Below are 19,527 nucleotides of genomic sequence, written 5' to 3'. Positions count from 1 at the left end.
ATCTTAATGTTGCTGTAATAAAAGTTTTTTTCTTTATATCTATCTATTGTGTCCATAAAATCTATCCAGGAAATAAACTTAATACTTCAGTCATTTGATAAATTTAAAAAAAAAATTATTAATAAAAATTTTTCAGTTTTTATAAATTGTTTTTTTATTTATTTATCTATAATAGTAACAATAATAATAATAGTTATTATCTAAAACTAGTTTATAATCTCTAGATAAACCAAATACTTGAAAATAATATTTTCAAAAATTAAATAAAATATTTGCGTATATTTTAACTTCCTGTTATGAAAATTGCAAATTTTCAAAAAAAGGGAAGATATTTTTTTTTATTAAAGTCATGATGAAAAATTCGACAAATTTTTAATAAAAAATGAACATAATTTTAAAAATATTTCAATCTGGAGTTATTGAAAAAAATATTTGTACTTAAGTAGTTCGAAATTCTTTGATAGTTCTACGAAACTAAAAAGAAAAAAAAGTACTTAGAATAATTTAATTGATATATAAACTTTACATTAAATTATTTAATTAATTAATTAATTAATTACGAAAAATATTGAAAACTTTTAAGGAAGTTGTTAAGCGCAACACGTCCACGCTTGAGGTATGCAATATAAAAAAAATTAAAACAAATTTTAATCTCCCCAGATACCGCCACCAGTAGATTGTTGAATATTACTACGATTTTCACGTCTCTGTCGTGTAGTTGCACTAGCTTCACCCTTAGCTAAAATTTTTCTCGACTGTGCGCGATGCTCTCGCTTCAGCAGCGATTGTTTTACGCGTTTCTTTACCACCATCGGATCAATTGTCGATGCAGTACTCCATGCACTTCGATTATCAAACTGCGACTCACAATCATCATCAGAAAAATCTCTTTTTTCATCAACTTGTTCAACTTCCCCTTCATTATTACCATCATCATCAACTTGTATTTTTAATTGTTCATTTAAATCTCTGGCAATACTTGCATCGACTTCATCTCTTAATAATTTAATTTTAGCATCATCTAAAGTTTTTTCCTCATTATTGTCTTTGTCATCAGCTTTATTATCTTGATTACTTTCATCGTTTTGATTATCATCATTATCATCATCATCATCATCATCTATCATTCCCATACCAACAAGTAAATCTTTTTCCATTTCTCTAGTCAATCCACTAGCTTTGACTTCAGCATCAATACAATCTTCTCTATCAATATCTTTAAATGACGGATATAATTCACTTTCATAATCGAATCTTCGTTTGAAAAATGTTCTTATACAATTGACATCACGTTCAAAAAAATATTCAGCATTAGGATGTTCAGTAGATACCATCTGAGGAAAATCAATAATAATCGGTTTTCCATCATCCGTAATCATTATATTAAATTCATTGAAGTCACCATGTATGACTCCATGATTACCAAATCGTACTATCAAATTCATTAGTTCATCATATAATTTATCAGGATTTTCAACTTGTTTTATTGAACACAATGGATAACCATCAACTAATTCCATAATAACACAGTGACGATTAAAATCAATGGGTTTTGGTACAGGAAACCCACGATCTTCAAGTGCTTTCATATAAGCAAATTCACGTGTTGCTGATACACGAGACAAATATAACCATGACATGGATTTACGATTTTTATGATAATCACGTTTATCTTTTATGTTACGGAAACATGTACGGCCAAGACGGTGTAATTTTAAACACAATGGAGTATCATTTTTGTCAGCTACTACGTATATGTTTGATTCTTTTCCTACACCTATTTGATTACCAAATGATGACACTACTTCACGTGATGATAGGACTTTTAAAGCTAGATAATCATATCCTGCGTTGGTTAAACGATAACCATCATCTGGAAAAAAAATTCAAATTCTTAATAGAAGTGTAAGACTGGCAGTTGAGTTGTAAAGGGACATCTGAAGTCTACAAGTTAATAATTTATGACAGTGAAATCAGCAGAAATTTTTTGAATTTTTAAATAGAAAAAAATCAAATAATTTGTCGAATAGATATTAAGGACTTTTTAAAATCTTTGTGGCCACATTTTAAAATAGTTTTTTCTAATAATATTTAATCGTCTTTTAACTTCAGGATCATTAATAATAAATAAAATTAATAATTAATTATTTAAAAATCTTACATCGTTTTCCTCGTTCATAACTGACTAATTTATGTTTTGACAATTCCCTTAATAATTTATGAACACCACCATGACGTAGGTTTGCAATTTGAGCAACAAGCATTGCAGGAACAAGTTCATGATTTTTCATTCCCATTTCAATCTAAAACAAAATTAATTTGATACAGTAAATATATAAATAATTTTAATAATTAAAATAAATATAATTTAGTATAAGTGTGTAAGAAATAAATACTAACAGCAGTCAAAACACGAAAATCTTCTTTAGAAAGATAACGTAATCCTGTGACATCAAGTTTACCCATTGTTTAAATTATTTAATAACAATCGATTAAATTTATTATTTTATTAAATTCAAATAATATTATTTAATTATTTGAAAACATGTATGAGTTTATTTTATTGTTGAAAAATACTTAGAAACACGTGGACGTGTGTTTTTACGGTAGAAATATAAAATGGCGACCAAATGAATACCAGAGACATCTGGATTTTTTTTTTTTTTTTTTAAAAGACCGCAATATTTTTAAATGAGGAAATAATTAGATCTGTTTTTTTTTGTGAAGTCCCAAGTAGCAGATTTGGCTTTGTGACATCTATAACATATAAGTTTTTTGACAATCGATAAGATGCCAAAATATTAACAAAGCGATCTGCTTAAAAAACTTGACACAAGTGACAACAAAAAGTAAATTACAAATAATTGTCAAATAAGTCATCTAAACTATTTTTGAATTGAAATCACTTTTTTTACAATGTAAAAATTTGCGGAGTGGGCGCAGATTAAATCTGGACCGAAACCGGAGCGGATGACTGTGTTTTTTCTAAACCTCTCGGAGTAAAATTCACTCAAGGGGAATTTATTTTTTCCTATGACTTCTAGGACCAACATCTGTACGTCTTACATAAAAATGTACACTTGTCTGGTGGGAAATAGCAGTTGTGACGTTTTTTAGCTGCAATACACTTGGAAACATTTAATTTAAATCTCCAAGTGTGTTAGGAAATCCTTCTGCATATTATTTCCCCGCCAAGGTTTGTTCAAACACTTGCATGTTTTTTTTTTTTTTTAATATTTTTCTATCATATTCTGCCACGATTTTATTTTACTGAACGAATTTTAATTTGTCTCCAATTTTTAATAATTTATTTTCAAAATATTTAAATTTACCACGCAAGTGATAATAATAATTAATAAATTAATTACTTGGGGTGCATTCGAAAATGTTCTGGCTCTAGCTATCGCTATATGACAACACTTGGCCAGAGCTAGAGCTAGAGAAATTTTCGAATGTACTAGTGGGTTAATTTTAAAAATAATTGTGCGAGGAAATTCACCAGCTATTACTGCAAGTCCTATCCAAAATATTTGAATTGCCGCTTTTTTTAAATGGCGACCGCGCATGCGTGCAGTGAGTCGTTAACTTTTAACTTCATCCGAATTTTTTCTGGCGGCCATTACAGATCACAGCCAAAAGAGTATGCGAGTATTTACAAACGTTTTGAAAGTGAAGACAAGTTAATATATAATTTCTTCATATTTATTATTTTAGAATAATAATTACTCAGTAATAAACTTTTAAACGTCACTTGTTAATAATTTACTCCAAGATGGAAAAACCTCAGAAAATGCCTAAGGTGGCTAAAGTAAGTACATAACCTTTTTAATTTTGTTTCAAATTAATATTCAATTATTTTTTAAACCTATTGCTTGACTGAAAGTTAAGGGGGATAGCCACTGTGAAATTTCAAAAAAAAAAAATTTTTTTTATTTTATTAAATCAAAGTTTATATATTCAAAAATATGTATCTTGAGTATTATATAAAAATTTCTAATATTTTCCGAGTTAAAGTCATTTTTGTGACAACGCGTCAACTGACCGTTGCATCAACGAAAAACTTTAAACGCGTTTTTCTCGAAACTACTTTTTTTGAACTAGTCTCATCTATAATTTGCATAAATATGAACCGATTCGCAACTTTTTTATTTTTCCGTATTCGTCTATTCAGTAGCTAAAGTCGCACGTAGGGAATTTTGAAAATTTTGATTTTTAAGATTCTTTAAAGCTGCTTGAATCCAAAAAAATGAGAAAAAAAAAACGAAAAAATTTTTAATATGTCGTCATTTTTTTTAAAATCTAAATTTTCAAAATCCCCTACGTGGAACGATAACTACATGCATACAGATTACAACGCGGTTTGGTTTTTTCGTTTTAGATAATCCGTTTTTGAGTTTGAAATGAGACCGTGGTGGGGGAAATTTAATTTTTAAAATATATTGGGTCCATATTGATCACAATTTATAGAATAATGATACTAATTAATATTAATATATTTCAGGTTAAAAATAAAGCCCCAGCGGAAATTCAAATAACAGCTGAGCAGCTGCTACGTGAAGCCAAAGAACGTGATTTGGAGATCCTGCCACCACCACCGAAGCAAAAAATTTCAGATCCCCATGAACTCGCGGACTATCAACACCGCAAACGTAAAGCATTTGAAGACAACATACGTAAGAATCGTATGGTCATATCAAACTGGGTAAAATACGCACAATGGGAGGAAACACAGAAACAAATTCCCCGGGCGCGTTCTATCTACGAGCGTGCTTTGGACGTCGATCATCGAAATATAACTCTGTGGCTAAAGTACGTCGAGATGGAAATGCGCAACCGTCAAGTCAATCACGCGCGAAATTTGTGGGATCGCGCGGTCACTATTCTTCCGCGTGTCAGTCAATTTTGGTACAAGTATACGTACATGGAGGAGATGCTGGAGAACACGGCAGCAGCCCGGCAAGTATTTGAGCGCTGGATGGAGTGGGAACCTGATGAGCAGGCATGGCAGACGTACATTAATTTTGAGCTTAGATACAAAGAACTAGACCGAGCTCGTCAAATTTACGAACGTTTTGTGATGGTCCATCCAGATGTTAAGAACTGGATAAAGTACGCGCGCTTTGAGGCCAACAACGGATTTATAAAAGGCGCCCGTAGCGTTTATGAACGTGCTGTCACATTCTATGGCGATGAAGTGATCGACGAGAAACTCTATCTTGCGTTTGCTCGTTTTGAAGAATCTCAGCGTGAGCATGAACGCGCTCGAGCAATCTACAAGTATTCAATAGATCACATTCCGAAGGAGCGCGCTGAAGAAATATATAAAGCGTACACGATTCATGAAAAAAAATATGGCGACCGTTCAGACATTGAATCGGTAATTGTTAGTAAGCGTAAAAATAAATACGAGCAGTCAGTTAACGACGACCCCTACAACTACGACACATGGTTCGATTATCTAAAACTAATGGAATCGGAAGGTAACCACGAGGAAACTCGGGAAGTATATGAACGGGCTATCGCTTACGTTCCGCCTAAAAAAGAAAAAGAATACTGGCGGCGTTACATTTATTTGTGGATCAACTACGCCCTGTTTGAAGAGCTCGAGACCAAGGATCTGAGTCGCTGTCAACAAGTCTACACAGTATGCCTCGAATTGATTCCGCACAAAATATTTACGTTCGCAAAGATCTGGCTCATGTATGCGAAGTTTGAGATTAGACGAAAAAATCTAACTGTCGCGCGTAAAACTCTGGGTAGAAGTTTGGGCGTATGTCCAAAAAATAAACTATTCCGTGGGTACATCGAATTGGAGATCCAGTTACGCGAATTCGATCGTTGCAGAAAACTTTATGAAAAGTGGTTGGAATATGAGCCGGAAAACTGCACGACGTGGATGAAATACTGCGAGTTAGAGACTCTGCTGGGTGATATTGATCGTGCGCGAGCTATATATGAGCTTGGATTAAAGCAACCACGGCTCGATATGCCGGAGCTGCTGTGGAAGTCGTACATTGACTTTGAAATATCCCAAGAAGAGCCTCAGAGAGCGCGGCAGTTATTCGAGCGCCTGCTTGAGCGATCGATTCACGTCAAAATTTGGATCGCTTATGCCAAATTTGAGCTGTTCAATGAGCATGAGGATATAGATAAAGTAGAAGTCGCTAGGAGAGTTTTCGAGCGTGCGAATAATGCATTAAAACTAAATGGAGACCGAGAGAGCCGAGCCATCTTGTTGGAAGCTTGGAGAGACTTTGAGATGGAGAAAGGGGATGAGGAGAGTCAGAAGAAGATCAAGGACAAGATGCCGCGAAGAATTAAGAAAACACAAAAAGTGATGGGTGAAGATGGTATGGAGGGATGGCAGGAGGTATACGACTTTGAGTTCCCTGAGGATGAGACTCACAAAACCACCATAAAATTACTGAGCTTTGCGAAGAACTGGAAAAAGATCGCTGACAAAACTTCAGAAGAAAATTAAATTTTCATTATTCTTTTAGTTGAGTAAGGATTTGATTTAAATTATGGATATAAGTTTTCTTTTGTAAATAACTGTAAATAAAAATCACTCATTTTTCTAAATAAATTGTAGTATTGAATTAAATTTAATTATTTTTTAATATTATCCATTTACCGAACAATTAGAATAATAAAAAATAAACTTTATATCGTAGATTGATTTTTATAAAATAATTATTGAAGTTTTGAATTTTGTTCGGAGATTCAAAATTTTATTTTCGGTATATTCATTAAGATTTAGCGCCAAATCATTGCATAGAAAATTATAATTAAAAGAAAAATTTAAATAATGACCCCATTTATAACATCTCTGGAATATTAATTTCGGCCTTGATGTCAATATTGATTTCATCTTGAACATCTGTTTTGCTCTTTTTAATTCCACTCTGACCTCGAATTTTCATAGTTTCTCCTCTTTCAAAGTTTCTTCCTCTGAGAAAATCCCAATTATTATCGTCAACTTGCTAAGAACCATAGAGGTATCTATCAATGGCGTTTACTGTTCGAGAACCTCCTTGATTTCTATCAGTACCATACATTCTTCGATAATCACTTTGATTTCTATCACTGGCGATAATTCTTCGAGAATTAGATTGACTTCTATTACTGCCGGTTACTCTTCGAGAATCTGCTCGGTTCCTATCAATGTTGTATCCTTTGTAATAACGATTGTGGTTAAAATCAATGTCAAATACTTTTCGAGAATGAGATTGATCACCACTAATCATATTTATTCCTAAGGAGCCATCAGGTTGAAAAGAATCGATCTATGAATTAAAAGAAAATTATTTTATCGGATTTTTTAAGCTGGGCCTTGGGGTAAAGTACTTTATTGCCATCATAGCTCTTTTAAATATTTTATTAATGAATATATGTAAAATTTAATTATTATATTTATTTTCTCACTGATTTTATTCCTTGTTAAGACAATTTTCAATAATGAGTTGTCTTATTATTGACATACTCGCAATTTAAATCATAGGAAATTGAACAGTGAAATTAATTTAAATAAATCGATCGTTTCGTGATTTTTTTATGACTTTATCAGACACTATAGGATAAATACAATAAGTAATTAGTATCAATCAATTAAATTATCTTGCATGATTTATTTTATTTTATAAATTCAATTGCCTAATTTATAAAATCTATACGAATTGGATCATACGTTATTATTTTTACTATGCTCAGACTTATTTCAAACGCTCAAATTGATCCTTAATAAATTATTGTTGATTTAATAAAAAATGAATTATTACATCTATTTATTAATCACTTAAGTGTTCAACTTATTTTCATTAATTTAACTGTCAAATTTCTAACAATTTGAATCATTTAATTATTTAAATTTCAAATAGGCAAAAGCTGACTTTTAATTCTGTCAAAAATTTTCGTATTTTCATCCTTAGACTTAATAGTACATGACATTCATTAATTCGCAACATAAGGAATTTAATAATTATAAAATTTTGAACATTTTTATGGCGTAAGAATTTGGAAAATAATTTTTAAATTAACTAGATTTAATAAAAGTCATTAAAAATTTCTGAAGCATTTTATAAAAATTAATAAGTTTAGCATTAATGTTTATAAAGATTTTAAGGCCATTCTCAGACAGTGCCTCCCACTTTTTAAAAATTTTCAATGATTTTCAACTGTCATAAGCGTATCAAATTTTTATCAATTAATTAAAAAAAAATTAGAACATTAATTGAAAAAAGGACAACGTAGTCGTAATTTCGCCGATATACAGATTAAAAAAAAATTTATTTACACTCGATATCAATTAAGAGTTAAACAAAATTCGTTAAATAAATTTCAGTAAAATCGTCATGTCAATTTTATAATTCGAATTTTTAAATTTTGTTGGCTAAAATTTATTCAACAAATTTCGTTTAACTCCCAATTGATATCAATTGTAAGTAATTTTTTTAAAATTTTATATCTCAACGAAATTACGACTACGTTGTCCTTTTTTCAATTAAGGTTTTAATTTTTTTTTAATTAATAATTAAAATTTTGATACGGTTATGACAGTTGAAAGTCATTGCATATTTTTAAAAAGTGGGGGGCACTGTCTGAGAATGCCCTTAAGTAATAATTCATATTAATTAAACATAATGAATCATCGACTGTCAAGTGTTTTAACTTGTAATTAATTAAATATGTGCTTATCTGTTAAATTACTCTTAATCAATGACTGATATATTTTATTAATGATGTTTGCTAAAATGCAACGACATTTATAAAAACTTAAGATTAAATAATGTCCTTGGTACGCAATAAATTAATTACGAGTTACGGATTAAGGAAAAAAATTAAGTATAAGTAATATAAATCAACATATTTAATATTTATTTTTATAAGAACAAAAAAGTATATAATAATTATTGATTACAAATTAAGTGGCGATAAATTTAAGACGATAAAGATAATATAATATTTAATATAATAATTTTTATTATTTAAAGCTCTTATGACAATAATTATGTACCAATCCAATTAATACCCACAAAAATTAATTTTAAATCTTAAAAAATACAAGTTAATCGATATAGTAATTTGCATAAATTAAATTTTTTTATTATGTAATTGTGTTGTATTTTTTCTATTTTTTTTTATTCTTTAATTTTTTTTTTCTTTTATTTGAATGATTTATAAGACTATTTTACGTAGAATTATATACATATCACAATTACACTAGCACTGATACAATTTTAAATACAAGTACAATAATACAACAAATTAATTATTAATTGAAGAAAAAATGTATAGTAATTAAATTGAAAAATGTTTATATAAAACAATTAAAAAAAAAAAACAAAGTTGTTGATAGAAATTTTTATAAGTCTATAATTTTTTATAAAATGAAGTCATATATTATACATGTTAAATTTTTAAGGCACTTTCATTCAACTTTTACCTCGTATTTTAATATAACAGTTGGATTTAATTATTTTTTAAATCAATCTATTAGATATTATCAGCATTTATCATGAAAATTAATATTGACTTTAGTTTGGTCCATTAATTATTTAATCACATCGACATAAAATTTTCATTTGATCATTTATCATTATTGATTAAAAAAAAAAAAGAGCTCAACGCTCATCAAAAAAAAAAAATAATAATAATAATTGATCAAAAGTTAAATAAATGAATAAATCACATTTATTCTTTATCTTCTCAATAAAAATTATTCACTTGGACTATTCATTTCATCATCAGATCCAAAAATAGAGCCATCATTTGATCGATTACTATTAAATGATTTTGAATAAGTACCTTTTGGAAATACCTGAAAATTAAATAAAATTTTAGTTGCAATAATTTTTCAAATAACTATGACGACTAATCTGCAGTCACTGTGTGACTGCCTAAATATCACTACTAAATTTATGAAAAAATACACGGAAAAAAATGATTCATTGCTGCAAAAATTTTTATGCACTATGAATTGAATACAAAAATTGTCTTGGGGCGAGAAAAAATTTTTTGGGAAAGAAATAATTTCTTGCGCCAAGTGATTGTTTCTAGTTTTAAATAAATTTTTATTTTTAATTAACAATGCAAAAAATTTCTTGGGGTAAGTAAAAATTTTCTTTAGGGGAGTAAAAATAGTAAACACTCCTTGGGCAGTAAATAAGAAAGCCTCAGATCACATGTTTATTGATTACATGTGATCTGAAACATTTCTTACTTTACTGCCCTAGGTGTGTAATATACTATTGCGTCAATGAATCCTTTTTTTTCTGTGTACGCTTTTTTCGCTTTGAGAAACTCCCTAAAACTAAAAGGGAGTGTAAAAATATGTTGTTTTAGAATTAGTAATGCGATATAAATAATATATATTCAGTGACATCCAGTCATATTTAGTGACAGGATAATTAAAATATTAATTTGTTTAACTAAAATAAACACGATCGTCCTTTTTCCCGCGTAATTTAAATGTAATTCGAATGATGTAGATAAATCAATTTATCTCAATGCTTGGGAATAAAAAAGAGTTTAAATTACGAAAAGACACAAATTCAAGTCAAGATCTTTCTAACGATACTAAATTATTAATAAAAAATACCTTATCATAATGATCATCATTATCACCGTCCAATGGTTTAATATCATCATCTTCCATCAAACCAGAATTTTCATAATCAATTATCTTTTCTTTTTCGTCAAAAATCGATCCATCATCAGACAAATTATCATCATTATCATCACAAATAATCGAATCCTGTTTCTTTTTTTCCCGCATTTTTTTATGTGATCTTTTAATCGACGTATTTTGTATTAATCGTAAATACGTCTTAACTTTTAAGCAATTTGGTGGCGTATTAATTGTCTCAGTATTACTATCACTTTTATTATTATCTGAAGGAGACGAATTATTTGCAGAAGAAGTTGATGGCCTAGGACTTGTTAATTCTTCCGACGATTCATGTTTTTCCTCACTTTCAGGGCTGGATTCGAATGTTAAATTATTAGAACGCCAATTCGTATTATTAACTGTACTGAGATCTTTAAAATCATTTTTACCATAACTACTATTTTTATTTTTTTTTAATAACAAACGTGATGACTCACGCGTGCGTACTTTCGCCCACTTATCTTTACGATGTGATTTTTTAATCGAGCTTAAAGATGAAATCATTTTAGTATGATTTAAATTATCTGGTGTTTGTCTGCCATTCGTGTCATCATCACTCTGCGTTCTCTCGACATTTGCGTCATCTCCCTTCTTAATATTATTATCATCATCATTGTTATTATTATTACTATATTTATTTTTAACTACGTCATTATCATTCGCAGGTATTAAAATACTCATACCCAATCTAGGAGTTTCACATCTATCGCTACAAATTTCAACAACTGGTTTTTTTGGTGTAGAAAATACACATTCATTTAAATTACTCTTATTTAATTTACCAATAGACTTTCTTTTTTTAATTGGCGTAAATATTTTAAATTCTTCTTCCGGACTCTGACAATCCATCAGCTTTAATTCACTGCTTGACGTATCTGCTTCAATAGAGGAACAACTGCTAACATTTGGGCTCTTTCGTTTATTTGGGGATGAGATCAATTTAAAATCTCCGTCTTCAGAGTCTAACACTGACTGATGGAGACTTTGATAACGATTATTGTCATGGTGTAATGACGTTGATAAATCATTTGAAGACTTTGATGTACTAGCTTCTGTTATATTTATTTGTGGAATATTTAATAAACGTTTGCTGGGTGATTTATTATATTCTGCTTCAGGACTTGAACTTTCATTGCTGTCATTCATCATTATATGACGTTGGGCAAAACCTATTTTGCGATGTTTATCTTTTCTATGTGATTTTTTAACAGAACTAAATTTTGATAGCAACAGTCTACTTGAATTCATATTTTCTGGTGTACCAGAACGATTTCTAGTATCGGTATCTGAAGATTTTGATGGAAGAATTTCTTGTTCAGTAGATTCATTTAAATTTAGTTCATTTTTCAACATTGAAACATTATCCTGTTGTCGTTCTATCAAACGCGACTTGAATAATTTTTTTTTATTTGAATCCTTAAGTTTTTTATGTGACTTTTTAATTGAATCAGTCATTATACGTTTTAAATAATCGATACGATTTTCAGGAGTTATTCGACCTGATGTACTTGCTCTTGGAGTCGCGGGTACAGGTGTCTTGGGCTCATGACACTGTCCAGTTTTTGGGGGTGTTTGAAATTCTATTTCCTCGTTAACTTGCACGGGACTCAAATCTTCAGATGAATTGAGTTTCAATTTTTCTTCTTCTTCTTCTTCTTTTTCTTTTTCTTCTTCAATATTTGAGTACTCAAAAAGAGACCCAGTGTCTGACAACTCATCTTCTGAATGATTTACACATAATTTTTTTTTACTTTTATCTTTTTTATGAGATTTTTTAATTGAATGAATACTATAATTTGGACTCTGATGTACATCACTTGTTAAAGGAGTTGTGGGTCGTTCTTCCGAGTCAATGTCTGTGTCTAGAGGCTCTTCAGTTGAATTTTGATTTATACGATTCATGAAGCGTCCAGTAAAACGTTCCTGTAAAAAAAAAAAAAGTTATTTATTAATTCACTGAAATAGAAAAATACAAATTTAAGGAACCAGAACTTTTTTAAATTTTTTCTCCAAATGCGTCTCTAATTATTATAGTTTACGATGAAAATGTACCAAAAATAACCGCGTCATCGTTTAAGACACGCTCTTAATTAGTTTAAATTTTTTGTGAAACGCGGCAGCCCCTTTTAAATTTAAAAAAATAATGATCTTTTTACCTTACGATGACTCTTCTTAATGGCACTCATACTCTCCGGAATCAATCGTATAACATTGACCGGTGTTTCCGGTCTCTCATCATCATTATCATCGTCCGTAAAGTCTTTATACAAATTTCGTGGTGTACTAACAGTAATTTCATCATCATTAACTAGTTGCTTATGACCTGATGACATTAATTTTGATTGTGGAGTTGTTACCATACTTGTTACTACAATATCATCTATTTTTTCACGTAATTCAGTTCTTAGGCCCGGCGATGATAGCAAATGAAATTCAAATGACGATGACGTACCACTTCCACCTGAACTTAATGATAAATAACTCAATGTTTTTTTTATTTTTCTACTTCTTTGTGAAGACGGGGTTTGATTTTGATTCTCGTCAATAGATTCAATTGAAGTATCAAGTGCACTTGCAACTGGTGAATCATCACAGCTGTCAAAATTTAATGATTTACTTATACCATTTGACTGTAAACTTAAATCAGATAATTTACAACGACGTGTTTGGCTATTTGTTGCTGTTGATGTTGGTGATTTAAATCTACTTGAATTTGGTGTTAAATCAAATGTCAAAGTTTTATTTATTTTTTTATAATCATCATTCATTACTGGACTATACTCAATATTTAATGCTTTTAATATTTTAGCTGATCGACTCAATGATAAATTTTTATTTATCGGTGAATGTCCTACTGATTTTGGTGACAAAAAACTGTCACTTCTACGTCGTTGTTCTTGTGGATTAATATTACTATCAAATTGTAATGAACGATTTATTTTGAAATTTACTAAACTACGATTACGTCTTGGTACTGATCTACTTAATAAACGTGACGGAAAATTAGCACGTGGACAAAATTTAGTATCTGATGGTGGTGTAAATTTTATATAATATCCTTGTCCTGTTTCTACATGATAAAAATCAAAGCTTTCATCACTCGGTGGATTCATTAATCTATCGTCAAAACTTGCCGTTCGAAACATTATTATTTTTATATTTTATTTTCTCAAGGTTTATACTTTTTTAATTTATCAATCGTTCAATTTGTTTTTTTTGTCAATTTTATTGTCATAAAACCTTTAGCTCATATGAATGTTTTTTTCTTGTATAAGTACACGAGCAGTATCTGTAAAAAAAATAAAAAAATTAATTCATAATTTCGCAATTATTTTTACATTGCAGTGAACATTTAAATTTTGAATTTAAATGTTAAACAAACAATAAAAAAATTACATAAAGACAAAGCAATTACTGACAGATGGAAATAATATATAAATACTGAGACTTTCGACATAAATTTAATATTTTTATCTAGACGTATCATTGCGGACGTTTTCGAAAAAATAAAAAACATTTCCCAGCAGTAAAAAACTAGTTTCTAAGAATGTTAGATAGGATACTATCGAATCTCGGGTCAAGTCCAGGAGGTCACGCCCAAAAGTTCTTCGACACCTATTTTTTTTCTTACTATTTTACTATTAACTTTTACGCTACACCCCCTACGTATCCCGTTCCCCTTCTTTTACGGTCATCTCCCTTTGCTATCAAGATCTCCCGCATAGTATAAAGAAAAACAAGTTCATTTTTTAACTCCAATACAAAAAAAAATATATTTTTTTTAAATTATTAATTCAATTTTATAGAAAATCTTTAGTCATAAAAAAAAAAAGAATTTTTTAAAATCTTTATATGAATAATTTTAAGTAATTTTTAATTTCATAAAAAAAAACAATAATAAAAATATGATATTTTCAGTATCATATTTATAAATTTTTTAAACTAGCATGCATGTTAAAAATACTTGTTAATAATAAGCATATACATATCTTTAGTTAATTAATATAAATATTGGTTTGAAATTCAAATTAATTTATAATATCAGCAAGCCAATATATATTTGAATTAGCAATTATCTTAAAAACAAATATCTAATTTAAATTCAACAAGTGGCCATGACAAGATTTATACATATATTTATATATATATATATATATATATATATGGACAGTTATGCTACAGGTTGAAGAAGATTGCTCATCACCCCCTTGAACACATACACATCTATATACTTTTATAAATGTGTACATGTGTATATACATTTAGATGCATATATACATTAAGCCAGTAACATAGTGTACACATATATAGAAGATTGCTCCTTTTCCCATCCACCAACGCATGATACTTTCAATACAATGATATATATAAGATACTAATGGCATCATAACCCAGACATCAGGTCTTCAAAGACAAACCTACACAACTATCATTAATTTGTTTTGTCTAGTGCTTATCTGACGGACCGTAATGTCTAAAACTATTATTTTTTTTTAGACGAAAATAAATTCATACATTTATATTTAAAAAAAAATATAATAATTTATAAAATAAAGAGACCATGAGGTAAAAAAAAATTGGTTATAACGGGATAAAATGAGTCATAATACTTACGATAATGTGTTAAATGTACTCTGATTAATTAACGAGTGATTTAAAAATTGCAAACGCTCAACATTCACACAAATTTAAAAATTAAAACTTAATCTTTTAATTTAAAAAAATACATTTTAAATTATAATCACGAGTACACGCGACAAATATATATCACACTATACAGTATATACGACTCTTGCTCTTACTCTCTACGAATTCTACGTGACTACTACAGTCAGTTTACTACGGCTTCATAAAAATTTACAAATACATTCAAAACCGGTTTGTGTGAGTTTTTAAATTCGACGCTCACTTTACTATGGCTTACATTTTGATTTTTGTTACAGTGGAAAGAGAGAGATGGAGACATTGGATTGAGCATGTGTGTGAAATTAATGAAATCGAGTATAATACGAGTGCCTACGAAAAGCGACACGTCACGTTGTGATCTTTCTTGAGAGTTCAATAATTTGAATTTAGGTGGCGCGAAAATTAAGTTCTGATATCGATTGAATGTACGGGCGATTTCTCATGTTACCAACAGAAATCCAAAAAGAAAAAAGTCAACTACGCGCACTATACTTTTTTTTTTTGACACTTGAATTGTTTTTTTCCCGGCTGTTATAGTTGGATTAGCGAGAGTTTGTGTTTCGGATATTTTCGGTTTTTACCCCCACCATCTAAATTTAGTACCTAAGACATTGCGCCTTGATGGTGGGGGTAAAAAACCGAAGCGCAAACTCTCGCTAATCCAACTATATTATTCTCTGAAATTTACAATTTTAGAATAAAATTTTTTTAAATTAATTTTTTTTTAATGCTGTTTGTAATGTTAATTTGTTATGATCCAGAAATGAGCAATGTGTGAATGTAGCAGACATGAAACATTTGATAAATTTTGAATAAATAAATAAATGATTTAAAATAATGAAGTTTAAAAAAGTGTGCGTACGGATTTTTCATTGATCTAAATATGTACGCATTTTTAAATTTTTATTTAACTTACATTTTATGCATTTCTTCAAAAATTTAAAAAATTCCCATCTGTCAGTTACATTCATACTCATAAATTAGCAGACAATTAACAATTTTCGGATTTGTTTTCAACAAATTAATTAAAAAAAAAAAATAAAATAAACTAAAAATGTGCACATGGAGAAAATTAAAAAAAATCATAGGTGTAATTTTTTGAAATATTGCACGACTTATGATGCGAAGCATCTGAGATGTGCTTTACGATCAAAAAATTTTTTGTTTCTATCATTCGTTTCTAAGAAAATTCAAAAATTACTAAACGTCAGCCAACTTCATTATAATTAATTTGTAAATTTTATATTAATAAGTAAATTATTACAATGAATATAAAATTAAGTAAAAAAATGTCTCTAGCAAAATCTGTAAGTTCTTTAAACAAAAATATATTTTCTTATGATCCAGAAGTTAGCAGGCAATCAACAATTTTTGGATTTTTTTTTCACCAAATCAATTGCAAAAAAAAAAAAAAACTAAAAAAATGCACATGTAGAAAATAAAAAAATCTACAAGTGCAATTTTTCAAAATATATTTTTTTTTATAATTTATCATTTTTTTTAAATTCCAAAAATTATTTGACGTTTGCTAACTTCAGTATCACATTTTCTTGATAATCACCGAGCAAATAATTTGCTTAATTGAAAAGAAAGTTATTTAAAATTTTTTTTTATTTTACTTTAAATACTTTTGTTATTATTTGAAGCTGTTTGAATAGTGATTAATAAAATCTAAAACTAGTTATTTAATTAAAAAAATATTTATGTAAAATATTGTTCTACACATTCATACAAAATATAATAAATTAAGTCTATCTAAGATTAAATAAAACTATTTATCCATATAAATTCTAATTAAATCATCTTCCTTAGCAGGATAATGTGTCACTGGACACCTCTTATCAGTTTGTATGATAGGTAGAATACATTGATAGCAAAATACATATCCCGATACTGCCACAGCAGTCGGTATATTTAAAGTTTTACAACAAACTGGACACAGTCCTTTGGATTTCTCAGGCATTTCCAAAGTCGGAGGTGATGGAGGTATCGGCAATGATGTGATGTTCGTATAATAATTTTCTTGATTCCACCAACTAACAAACTGAAGAAAAAATGCTCCCAACTCAAGAGTCGTCATAAATCCTCTTTGAATTAATTCAACACCTTCACTGGTACTAAAGTTATTTTGTTTCCATTTATTGAATAATTCAGCCATTGAAGTTACTTTGAATGGATCAGAATAAGTTAGTGTCGATGACAACAAATGGAATAAAGGAGTTGGATTTTTAAAGTCGTCTATTATATAACGCAAATAATAATACGTCTCAATAATATTATAAGTAAAATTCATAATTTTGTAAGTCTTAACAAAATAAATTTTCATTAATTGTTTCCATTTTTCCTTTGGAATTTTCCCATCAATTATTTCTAACTCGTATTGTTGAAACTTTGATTTAATATACGGATTAATAATTAATGTAATAAGATGTAAGATTTTTTTGTTTTTAGAGATTTCATTCTCTACATGTGAATTTTTAATTGTAACTCTTTTTAATCCATAAAATGTTTCAGCAAAAGACGCAGAATAATTTTTCAAATAAAAATATTGAATTACTCCATTAAATAATAAGTAAACTTCATGTGACCAACGATCAAGACATCCATATCTTTCGGGATTATTAGTTATTAAAAATGAATAAAATTTATTAAATATCTGCTCTAGAGTTGATGAGAGCGATTGTTGTGCGACTATTTCAAATATTGTCGGTTTTACAAAAGTAGTATTAGTTAAATAAACCCCACGTTCTGCCATATTTATTTAAATTTTTTTATGTACTTTTTACATATATTAGAATACGTGGACACATATCCTGATAAATATTATTGATATTCGAAAAAAATGTATCGTTCAGATCACAACTTTCAAATTATTAAATTTCTTTGAGAGAAAAGTGGCATTATTTTTTATAATAATACGTTAGAATTTATGAAAATTGCAATAGGTTATTTAACACTCAATGTCGCATTACTCGTTTCACACAATATCGTTGACTATGAACATAAACTTCATGATTTTCATATTATTATAATTCTTAATACTGATTCAATTTAAATTATTACTGTTCAGAATTTGATATTAAATAATATTGATAAATATAACAATGCAATTAACAATATTAATCAACAGGATACAAATAATATCTGAGCACGTGACTTATCTTATTCTTTGTTTACAAATTTAATACCTCTCTCTCGAATAAGAAGCGTAATAATCATGGTAACAATAGGTAACGTGTTTATCAACATTTTGATTACTATCATATGATAAATGAAATTTATGAGCGTGAATTTGGCTGACAATCGGTAATTTTTAAAATTTTTGAATAATTATAAATAAATAAAATGTAAAAAAACAACGAAAATTAAAAAATGAGTACTAAGTAATTAAAAAAAAAGTACGCGCATTTTTTTAAATTTCATTATTTTAATTTATATATTTATTTGTGCAAAATTAATAAATTGTCTCGTGTCTCCTATATTTTTTTGAATAATTTAATTATTTATGAAAAATTAAAAATAAATAAATGTTTTATCTTTTTAAATATAAAAAATATTATTATCAATAAAAAAAAAAAAAAAAAGAAAAAAAAATTGTCGCAGCCCGGATTTGAACCGGGAACTCTCGGATATCAGTCCCTTAGGGGAAACTTACATTCCTAATCTTACTAAATAGTATCACGAAGGCCCACAGGTTCGATCCACAACCCCCCTCACCACCCTATCACGAGATATTCACCGGTGGCGGATCAGAGGATTGCTTCACTCCCCTATGACACAGATTATAGATCACACGAGGGCTAGCCCCTCAGGAGAACTGTCCAAGCGCGTTACCAATTTCGCCACTGCGACCACAGGTGACGATTGATTGTTTTAACTGATTGATAACGCATCGTGTACTTACTCATGAAAAGAAGCGATTTAAAACGATTAGTAATGTTAAATTCTCATGAGAAGGGTGATTCAAAGGTATTCAAAGTATTCAAAAGCATTAAAAAATATAAAAAAAATTTTTTTTTCTAATAGTTTTAAATCGCTTCTTTTAATAAGGGCTGTGGTTATCCCCTGATATTTTAAAATAAATCATAAATTGATTAACTAAAATCATTAAATTTAAAATAATGCGCGTTTGGATTTTTCAATTTTCTCAATACGCATTTTGTAATTTTTCTTCT

General features: G+C 28.8%; 4 protein-coding genes and 1 long non-coding RNA gene across 5 annotated transcripts; 2 read left to right on the top strand and 3 right to left on the bottom strand.

The window, feature by feature from the left end:
- Positions 1-279: 279 nt before the first annotated feature.
- Positions 280-2,634, bottom strand: LOC130664249 (serine/threonine-protein kinase RIO2). Its single transcript, XM_057464157.1, has 3 exons — positions 2,401-2,634; positions 2,162-2,303; positions 280-1,873 (listed from the first exon to the last, which is right to left on the bottom strand). Exons 1-3 carry the CDS (start codon positions 2,464-2,466, stop codon positions 648-650), a joined length of 1,434 nt encoding a protein of 477 aa, XP_057320140.1. The 5' UTR covers positions 2,467-2,634; the 3' UTR covers positions 280-647.
- A 965-nt stretch (positions 2,635-3,599) lies between these two features.
- Positions 3,600-6,586, top strand: LOC130664181 (protein crooked neck-like). The gene is made up of 2 exons (XM_057464037.1): positions 3,600-3,808; positions 4,502-6,586. Exons 1-2 carry the CDS (start codon positions 3,773-3,775, stop codon positions 6,479-6,481), a joined length of 2,016 nt encoding a protein of 671 aa, XP_057320020.1. The 5' UTR covers positions 3,600-3,772; the 3' UTR covers positions 6,482-6,586.
- Positions 6,587-8,853: 2,267 nt separating this feature from the next.
- On the bottom strand, positions 8,854-15,479 carry LOC130664112 (putative uncharacterized protein DDB_G0282133). The gene is made up of 4 exons (XM_057463916.1): positions 15,281-15,479; positions 12,823-13,955; positions 10,598-12,589; positions 8,854-9,817 (listed from the first exon to the last, which is right to left on the bottom strand). Exons 2-4 carry the CDS (start codon positions 13,810-13,812, stop codon positions 9,716-9,718), a joined length of 3,084 nt encoding a protein of 1,027 aa, XP_057319899.1. The 5' UTR covers positions 13,813-13,955; positions 15,281-15,479; the 3' UTR covers positions 8,854-9,715.
- Positions 15,411-16,396, top strand: LOC130664430 (uncharacterized). Its single transcript, XR_008989410.1, has 2 exons — positions 15,411-15,550; positions 15,610-16,396. It is a non-coding gene; the product is annotated as an uncharacterized LOC130664430 (long non-coding RNA).
- Positions 16,397-16,968: 572 nt separating this feature from the next.
- On the bottom strand, positions 16,969-18,513 carry LOC130664362 (peroxisome assembly protein 12-A). The gene has a single exon (XM_057464218.1). It carries the CDS (start codon positions 18,105-18,107, stop codon positions 17,124-17,126), a length of 984 nt encoding a protein of 327 aa, XP_057320201.1. The 5' UTR covers positions 18,108-18,513; the 3' UTR covers positions 16,969-17,123.
- Between the last annotated feature and the right edge of the window lie 1,014 nt (positions 18,514-19,527).

This window comes from Microplitis mediator, chromosome 1 (assembly GCF_029852145.1).
Source record: "Microplitis mediator isolate UGA2020A chromosome 1, iyMicMedi2.1, whole genome shotgun sequence".
Taxonomy (NCBI): domain Eukaryota; kingdom Metazoa; phylum Arthropoda; class Insecta; order Hymenoptera; family Braconidae; genus Microplitis; species Microplitis mediator.
Note: the sequence above shows the minus strand (reverse complement) of the source record. Positions and strands in the feature narration are given on the sequence as shown.